The sequence below is a fragment of the Euwallacea fornicatus genome, chromosome 29 (genome assembly GCF_040115645.1).
Source record: "Euwallacea fornicatus isolate EFF26 chromosome 29, ASM4011564v1, whole genome shotgun sequence".
Lineage (NCBI taxonomy): Eukaryota > Metazoa > Arthropoda > Insecta > Coleoptera > Curculionidae > Euwallacea > Euwallacea fornicatus.
The window spans coordinates 365,253-375,649 of NC_089569.1; the positions used below are offsets into that span (position 1 = coordinate 365,253).

At 36.2% G+C, this 10,397-nt stretch overlaps 1 protein-coding gene across 1 annotated transcript in view; it reads right to left on the reverse strand.

Moving 5' to 3' along the window:
* The window catches only part of mbo (Nuclear pore complex protein Nup88), a 51,382-nt gene extending 49,829 nt beyond the window's left edge, over positions 1 to 1,553 (reverse strand). Inside the window, exon 1 of the mRNA XM_066297570.1 lies at positions 1,232 to 1,553. Coding sequence (XP_066153667.1) covers positions 1,232 to 1,438 — 207 coding nt within the window. The 5' untranslated portion in view covers positions 1,439 to 1,553. The remainder of the gene's footprint in view (positions 1 to 1,231) is intronic.
* Between the last annotated feature and the right edge of the window lie 8,844 nt (positions 1,554 to 10,397).

Here is a 10,397-nt window from a genome sequence, read left to right on the forward strand (position 1 = left end):
AAAAGCTGATTGGTCAAATTTAACCGACCTTGTATGTTTTATAGTTTTTGAAATGTTTGTACCTATTCACCTTCAAATTTGCAGCATTGTAGCACAGATATATAGATACGTCCTTTGGGTAGAAATTCCAATTAAAATGAACATTTAACAACCAATGTGCATTGGAATAAACTAAAGTCAAGAATTTAATGTTGCTGCATTGCCTTGCATTGAGTGAACCACAATAAGCCTCAGTCATATTCCATCTAATTCAATACAATTCAACATCCAATATACTGATGTGATTTCTGCACCATGTTCAGATGTACATAGTTCAGAAACTATCATTTAAGTTTAGAACTCGTCATTCAGATTTTAGAAACTGTCACTTTGACTTTAGAAGGGGGTATTTGGGTTCCAAAGGCATAACTTAAAGTCCAACTGATTATTTGGAAATTAAAATGGCCCCTTTTCAATCCAAACAACAGCTTTTAAATTAAATTTTATACTTTCTGAAGTATTCCTGAAAATGGTGGAGATTGGAAAATATTGGATTGATAGGCATGTAGCTGATATAGCCAAATAAATTTACAACTATTCTATGTTTTTGCTATTAAAAATATGTGATTGATATTGAATTAATTAACTCTTCTGCACTGAACTAAATATGGACAAATATCACAGTTAAAGGCATTTGTGTGGAACAGTTGATAAAACATGCTTTGGAGGTACTTTAAATGCATTGTCCTGGACTAAAATCTTTCTTTTTTCTATGCTGAAAGTTACCAGTGCCAGTGAGTGTCAGATAAATGGTCTGGCAAAAGTCCAGAAATGAGTTTCTCTCATTTATATATAAAAAAAAAATCAGACAATGCATCCTGCTCAGTTGATGAGGATTAACCTTTTCAATTAATTTCTGCAATTACTTTCCATTACTGGCGACTAATTGCTACTTAGATTTTTGACATTATGTTGTGCAATAATTTTTCTCGCCATAAAGCTGTAATCATATACATTTTGTACTCTCGACTAGATTCTTTACTCTCAACTTTAAGTGTTTATTCTACTTTTACTTTATAAATACCTACTTAGAGGTCTACACTAGAGAGTCTACACCTATTTCTTTAACCCTCATAGATGTGTATTTGGCAATGAATGATATATACAGCTAGAGAAAGAAATGCCTTCGGAAATTCTAAATAGTGAGGTTATATTGGTCAGGCAAAATGTTGTATATATAAGTTAGACTTACCTGATGTATAACATTGTCACCTCCTTTACCTCTGGCAGCCTTTACATTAAGGGAAAGAACACAATTATTAGAAAAATCCCAAGTAAACAACACTGAATCACGGACAGCCACCAAATTTAGCGGTATATTCGTTAATTTAGGAAGGACAGCGCAAGCTTCTTTGAAAATTTTATGCTCGCAAATGCCTAGATAATCCGTCGAAGCCATTTGGCACCGTACTTTAAGGCAAATTATACTTTAAGTTTCAGAATAAAATGAAAATATTACAAATTTCTAATAAAATTTAAAACCAAACAAACAAAAACAATTGGACGATGAAGTGACATATGACAGTGAAGTGAAAGAGCACTGTTGACAGTTGCCAGTTAAATGCATTATCTTATACTTCTGTTTGGTTCGAATCGCTCGAGTTCTTTTGGGTTCTGATTACTTTTTTGCCGTTTTGTACAATAAAGTTGCAGTTTGGAATTTGTGAGAGTGGAAGAGGGGGAACATGAGAAAAATATTGATGTTTTCGAAAATTTTTCTAAGAAGGTTTCTGAAAAATTCACATTTCACTCACTTATTTGTAAATAAGCCATCGTCTGACGCAATGACAGTTTTCAAACAAATTGTTCTGGCATTTGAAAGTTAACGAAAACATATATGTCAGTTGACATGTATAAAATAAATGTCACGTGCCAATTTTTGTAATAATAATGTAATATTTTTGTCACATGGTATTAAAAATTTACTAAAAATCACATACCGGTAACATGTTTCAACATTTGGCAAACATTTGAAATTTATAAAAAAATTGAAATTTTTTATTGGTTTTTTTTTAACTTTAACAATTTTGGCATTCGAAAATATTCTGGAAGACTCAAACTTAACATGTGACACATTATCTAAATCAGAAAAAAAACTTTAATTTAAAAATATGAAAATTTAAAATGACGCTCGTAAATAAACCAAATTTTATGAGGATTGCCGAAAAATCGAAACATCTGATTTCAAATATGATATCGCCATGTCGTACAAAACCAGAAGTTGCAATGATGAAGAGTCGGCCATTTCAAATTATCTCGTGAAATAAGATCAGGAAAAAATATATATTTTTTTAATTTAAGTTTCTTTCGAATACCTAAGGAAGTAATAAGAATTTTTGAAATCGTGATAATGCATATTCGCCAACTTTAAATTGCGCAACTTTACTTCAATTTAACCGACCACGTATTTTTAATGGTTTCCGAGATCTCATGGTTGGAGTTCCAGAAACGGATATCCGCTATTCATCAATAATTCTGTCATACTCATTGGAAGATTGTAGTAATTAATTACGCTTTCGAAACTATATCGTTTCGAATGCCCAGCATCAAGTTAATATTTTCATGGAAAACTGCTAAAATGCATATATTTTGCCATATATTTAATATAATAGTTTTTGCTGCATAAGATCAACATACCACTACAAATACTTTTCATGCGTAGGGTTGGTACATTTATGTTTAGTAATTCTGTTTTATTTTAAACAATATAAATTTGCAGGTATCTACATGTCAATATAAACATACGTTAGGTGCACCCTTGAAATTACTTTCGAAGAAAATGAACTTTTGAATTAATTCGGGTAGTTCGTAGAGATTTATGCTTAGGCAGGTATATTCTGAACAATATCTGCCTATATACCCACGAAAAGTCATAAGGCAAGAATCTCGCTAAGAATCTAGAATCCCTTTTCTTGCAAATCCCCAAAGGGCCTTAAATTAACCGTACATCTTTCATTAGAACGTGTGTAATGGCGTCGAAAGGGTGGAATCGACCCCGTTTCTGGGGGATGTGTCTTTAATTATGGAACCGACACCACTCACGATTTATTGGCGGCGGGCGAATCTTAGTGATTCCTTATTGTTTTGTTTTGTTGCCCCTTTTGCTTGATGGGAATAAACAGGCGAATTTCCCCGCTCGGTTTTAAAATTTTCTGGATTTCATCAAGGGGTAGAATTATTGTTATTATTATTGTCGTTACAAGTACGTACCATACCTAAGAAATTAAACCTTCCTTATGAATACATATTACTTTATTTACCACTGTCACCATAAAATTCGCCTGCGGTAATATCTTTCTAGAAGATAAGGGCTAAGAAGTTATTATTATTCTGGCACCTTATAATCTTTAATGTCTAAAGTTTCTGTATCTGCAATGTGACACCGGCTGCCTTGAATTACCCCAAATCAAAACTAACAACCAAAGGAAGAAAAAGTTTTACAATCATCATAATAATTGCTTTATCTATCAAAGGTGCGCCTACATATTGTTTAGGCCGTAAAGGGTCCACGGAAGACTATTCCTTATGCAATAAATAGCGTTAGGAGTGTTCAGAACGTTAGAATTTCCCCAATTATAATAATCAATTTGTTCCATATCAAAGAAGAATGAGAGAAGAACTCCACATTGATGCTCATCATTGTAATTTCGGAAACAGTGAGGAAAACGATCCAGTCTAAATGTCGGCAAAGTTGCGCTGTAGGTAGTTAACAAATTTCAGTTTTAAAAAATTCCAGAATCTCCTGTACTAGTGAAACTATCCAGAAAAAAACTATTGATTGCGCTTTTCGTAGTTCGCATTTGTGACGATTTCCAGGATCACAATGGTGAAGCTCGACTATGGAATATCTTGCACGCCGTACCAAAGAAAATTACTGAGCTGACTAATTTATTTTCCGCCTTTATACGTAACTGACCATTCTGCCCAGTTTTTCAAAAATATAAAATATATTTTCAAATTATGTCAAATTAAATCGAAAATATAAATAAAATTCAAAAAGAGGACTAGTTATCTGAAACGTAACGAAAGTATGGTAAATTTCCTCGTAGATATTTGAGTGAGCGAGTTATCATGAGAATTGCGAGCTTTTACAATGAATTATAAGGTGGTATTAGTACTAAGTAATAAAGAAGGGCTGCCTAAATTAGGAGGGTGTTCGGTTAAGATGTGTGCGAAGACTCGTGGGAAAATGGATCCTTAGTTTTACACTTTATGCTCATTATATTTCAGCCTATACCCCACATCCTAGGAATAGGTATTAAGGTTATGCAGATTTAAGTAAATAAATTTCAGTGTCGTACTTGGCACAAGAACAAGAGCCATTAATCTGAAATTGATTGTCCTACCGAAATTAACCTTCGTAGAGAAGTTGACCGTCATATCAATTCAGAATTGAAACCAAAAATATATTAGAGATGAGCTGTAAGAATATTAATGAAAGAATCCTCGGTAACAAATGAACGATTCTTTAAAATTAATTTGTTGACGCATGCGCCAAACGTTACATTTTCTCGTTTCCTTTATGACAGTTTCGAAAAATTAAGTTAATAAATTTCATGAAACGGCGGGAATTATTTAAAATTATAGTTAATTTTTTTCCTTTAAACGAATTATAGAGAAAACTTTGATCGAAATATATATATAGATCGAATTTATCCAGAGAATCCAGGGGGCGTTCGGCCCTCTGTCGGGATGCTATTGACAGACTCTAACGACGACTATGACGTAAATTTTATTCACCTTATGCTCTATTAAACTTTAAAATCAAAATTAAGCAAAGAACTAAGTTATAATCGCTTTTTTCAATCTTATGTTTTTTTTCCTGTAGGTTTCTTCTCTTGGTGAGCGATTCAAAGGTGAGTGGTTGTCCATTTTTTAGAAAAGTTATTATTTTTATTTTTTTTAGTCGGTCGCCCTATAAGGATTGCTACTTATAGGAGGGTCTAGATATAATGGTTTAAATGCGTATTGGATGCTAGACAGTAGAAAAATGGAGCGATTTAGCTAAACTCGCCTCATAAAAGCTACTTGATTTCATTTTACAGGTTATTAAAGTAATTTTTTAATTATATAAGTTGGTATGTTTTTAGATATGTTAAATTGACTTAAAATATCCACGTCAAACCAAATATATCAAAAATATAAAAAACGGACCTAACTTTCTTATCAGTATCGTTAACTTGAGTACTACAACTTAAGGATTAAGATAAATATTATTCACGTATATTTCATTCAATTTACTGAGAATATGCGCTAAAAATCTGTAGAAACTAGAAACATACAAATAAATGGACCATTTTTTAAATCAGAGAAAGTAAATATTTTCATCTTTATAAAAAGATACAGGGTGATCCATTAAAAAAAACAAAACTGGGGGTATTTTGCTAGATTTTCCATGATTACCTTTCGGTTTGTTAAAAGATTTTGATAGTATGAAAAAAAATGAAAATTTACTAATTTGAATATTTTCATGGGGCCACCAATAACGGAAATAACCACTTAATCCAATATAGTGAATCACCCAATAATTGTCAACTCGTAAGACTGACCTTAATTGATTATAAAATCAACCCGTTTCGCAGGTCTGCAAGTAAGAAGTGTAGTTCTCAATACAGATTTCAGCACTATTAGCTAGTACTATCAGTAGCGCCATCTGCCTTTGCTGATGGTCAGGTAGTTCATCTGACATCAAATTAAGATTCAATAGCCAAAAGTTGTCAATGTGGCATGACTGCCTGAAACTAATAAGATTATCAATGAATACATGAGGTGTCATTGGTCGGTTTCATATCTCGCGGGTTAGATTTGAATCGACCCATCACGTGACATGAAATATATATCAGTTTGCCGGACCGGAATCCCCTTGATAGATTGTATTTACAGGTTGCTTATTGTCACCATTTTTATGTACTTGGCTAAGTTATGGAAGGTCTGGTTGATAAGAAGAAAATCACTTTCCCATCAAGAAAACAAAGTCTCCACCACTGAATTGGAAATATTCACGCACGTTCTTCTTTCTACATTTGCTTATGATAATTTCGACAATGATTTCTGACAATCAAAGTACCCATCGTAGCTCGACTCCCCGTGAACTTTAGACTTTTGAACGAGTCCCATGACGATTCTCAAGAAACGCACCCTACAAATTAGAAAAGGAGGCGGCTAGGGGTGGCGTTGAGACCGTTACAAGGATCTTTGATTAAATTTAAGGCCTAATGTAAGAAGTTTCGGGTATCTTATTGAGTTGCGCGTTAAAAGCGCATCTCATCGGGTCCAGCAGTTTTATGACCCATTACTTTCTATTTATTTGTGCAATTAATATCCAGGTATGTCAGCCACACCCTATCGGATGAGTTCTGATGGGCTTCCGCCCTTAATGACTTTCATTTCATTCCAAACAAATAATGAAAATAAATTCATGTCATATGTCGAAGACGTCATTAATCTGCCTGTCAAGAAGCCCCTGGTCATATTTGTTTTTGATGTAAATTGTAATGTATAGGTGGGGCTGCCATAGGGACCGACCGACGTAAATTGGTAATTATAGGTATTATGCAGTACAGTGGTTAAGGTGAGGCCGCCCTCGATTTTATTTGCTTCGATCTTCTCAGTTATCGCAGAGGAATTCTTTAAACAAACCGCAAAGATTTGTGAGCAAATATTTGACGGAGGATTTAAATCTGCTCCCGAACGACAGGAAATCGGGTGTTTTAGAGTGGAAAATCATATTTTATAAGCAAACCCCATGGCGTTCGGTGGGGTTCGACAATAGCGAGAAAGGAAATATTTGCCGTTCAATAAAAACTCTGCAACGATGGTTTAACTCGAGGACGAAGCATGCATAAAGCATGTACAAGCAGCAGAAGCGGCACTTTTTATTTTTACTTTTAATAAAATAAATAGAACCTCCCATCGCCGCCCACCAAATTAAACCCTTGACAGCGACAGAAAAAGCAAAAACATGGCTGCATACGGGGCTAAATCACTGCCGGGGCGGCGTGATTATAAAAATGATGGCTCCTCAGAGATATGTCGCGGTCTTGCTTTAATGTCATTACGTGAGCTAATTTTGTATTAAAATTAAAAAAGCCGCTTATTGTTGTCATCGCCACTAGATGCGATTACCGGTATACAAGCATAACTAGAAGGGAATGCAATTAGGTTAAACCAGTAGTAGCGGCAGCATTCTTTTCTGTGTATTTTACAGTTTTTTTACCCAGAATGCGGCAACGGTAACAGGGTAGACTGCATAACTTTGAAACTACTCAAAATATTAAAACGGAGTTCTTAATTTGATAATAATATGAAATTTCTGTGACTTTTGGTTCGGGCCGTCGGGTGTGGTTTGCCCCCGCAGCTTAAACCGGAAGCACCGCGTCCTAGAGGATCGGCACAAATGAGTATTGCAGCGTGGCGCCATCTATCAGCGAGCTTTAAATAAGTGCCGGAACTGAATTTATCGCGCTCAAAAACCCCTTAGCAGCAATTTCAAATCTGCAAATCGACGGTTTCATTACCAATTTATAGAATAAAAAAAATTACTGTGACACCCTGTAAAATGGAAACGAGCGAATATTGTATGAGGTAAGTTTCGCCGAATCGCCGAATTCTTTTACTCTCTAGCACCCAATACCCGTTTGCACCGTTGCTTCTAGGACACCCTGTTTAAGTAGTATACAGTGCGTTCCGATTACCTGCAACGTTTGCGCAACTCCTAAAAATGTGTCCCCTACTTTGGCAGCTATCCGGAAAGAATGGTACTCTCATACGCGCCACATACCTTGAAGATGTCGAATGCAAAAAATGGTGGTACGTTCGTTTCGCGAAAAAAACGAAAGTCGCAGCTAGTTGTAAGCAAAGGACAATCCTGACCTGTCACCCATTGGGAGGGCTCGGTCGACTCAACAGTTGGACAACGCTTGGGATTTCTGATAAAATAGTTAAAAATGTAAATTAACAAGTCATTGACGTTCGTGAGACTTTTTATTTGAAGGTAGCTTCAGAATAATGCAAAGAATTAGAACCCGCTGCATAAAATAAACTTAAAGGACAAGAATTGCCATTTATACTAAAATGGCGTTCACTATGGAAATTTCTTACAGTGATCACATTGTTGACTAGCACGTTATCGTCCAGTTTAGTTCAGGTCAGGCTCTACTGGTGATGGCTCGCATTCCTGCCGCCCAACTCGCAGTTTGGGAAAGAATCTCAACTTATAGAGATAACGCAAAACTTAGGCAAGCTAGGAACTCATGGAGGACTGGTAGGAAGGATGGAAACGTTTATCCCCGACGAGCGGAAGTGAGTCGAACGAAAGTTCGGGGAGATGGAGCATTTCGCGACTCCACTTGAACGGGTCGTGATATGTTCATTGTCTAGCTAAATTGGCTCGACAAGAAGGAATTGTTCGAGTAGTACTTCAGCGCTGTAGTACACATGCTAAGTAAGATAATAAGGAAAAGATAGGAAGAGGAGAGGAGAAATGAGTAGATGGCACCATAGATGGTGGTCCGGCATTTCTTAATGATGCTTTGCGCGCGTTCCCGGACATCTCAGGTGTTCGGGCTGGTTGGTGGTCGGAGAGCCGTTCACTTACGTCGAGTTGAGCCAACGTGAGGCTGGATGCGACGAAGAGAAGAGTGCCTGAGGTAATCCCATGCTATTCGATCGCCGGAATTCTAGATGGAAGATTTTACTTCGTGACAAGAAATAAATTCGGATTGGTTACTTAGATTATTCCCAAATTTCACTTACATGTTCGACGCACTTTTAAATATACAGGGAGTGTGCTACTGGCGTAGCGATCCGGCATATACAGGGTAGTCGTATGTGACTCGCATCGACGATTACGGAAAATTTACATGTGTTAAAAATATGTAAATTTGGTGATACGTGTACTAAAGTCAATAGGGTCTCTTCGCTCCAAATATTTTCAAAGTAAAGACGTTTTCGGTCGACTTACTCATTTCACCTTTAATTCGCATTCATTGAACTCACTTGTAAACGCTAAGAATTCCCAAGTTGAATGATTCTCCGCAAAAAATAAATGGTAGATTTTTGCGGTGTGCCATAAGAGCCAACTAGTGGGTGAAAATGATGGAAACCCAGATATGTGTTTTGAACCACGTTCATGTTATAACCACCCCGGCAGTTATACCTTTTCCATGCCCCTATTGAAATATTTCTTCACAACGACACTCGAAAGCGATTCGCTAAAGTACGATCTGCATACCTTGGTCTCCCCTTATTGTGTAATAAAATTCTTTTGATCGTAATTTGCCATTATCCGTCGATGTATCCGCTCTCATTTCGGCTCACTTCAATGTTATTGTGCAATATTAAAGATATAATTTAAAATTTTATTGAATTCCGAGACGTAATGCGCTTTTTCCCTTCGAAGTTCGGCCTCACCTTATTGGTATTTTCGCATATTTATAAATTGACAAGGGGTGAGGATTTTTTGCGAGGGTGCGGACGGAAAGCACGACTAAGTGGAAACAGTCGGATATGAGGACGACAATAATTGTTTTGAATTATGTATATTAATATTTTACGTATACGTATAATAGGACCGGTAAGTATTTAAGTAATGTAAAAAGTCGTGGCTCGGCTGCGATCCGTAAACGTAGGGCGTTGATGAAATCGTTCGCTGGTACCATCAAAGTTCTTGCTGACAACTGACAACTGACAACTGACAACTGACAACAAACGAATTACTTATGGTTTATTTTTTATCGAATACTTCAACAACCAAAACATTACCAGAACGTGAAATTTACTTTTGTTATGGTCAGGGTGCAGCCCAATTATAAATAATAAAATTCGCATAAACTCTACAAAAGCTTCATAGGAAAATTTAAAACGTGCTAAAACATCGTGAACAATTTTTTCAATTCCACTGCTTCAGCAATTATTAATGACAAGTTTTAATCCTCCATATACAGATGTTTAGGCGGCCAATTAGCGCTTCGTTCTGCGTGTGTTTGCTTGTAAATGCCACTAATTTGTACTTGTAATTGTCGTCAACGTCGACAATGAGTATGACGAATTTCTTCTGGGGATGTTGGATGTATTGCCATTAGTTCCATGAGGGCTGAGATCGACAATTTGTATCAGTAAAATGAATGTTTTTCGGTTTTTTTCGTGGTCCCTTTTGGTGGCCGCGTCTTGCAGCAAATATTTTAACAGGTCCGCACGATCGAGATACCGTGCGAGAAAAATTTTCTTGGCGAATTTCCTTCGGCATCTGAAGCTTATAATAATCATGAAAATTAATAACGAACCTCACGTACCTTTATTATCCGTATCTTAGACGAGCAGACAATATCAAAATTCAAGGTTTTTGCCCAACGGTCGCC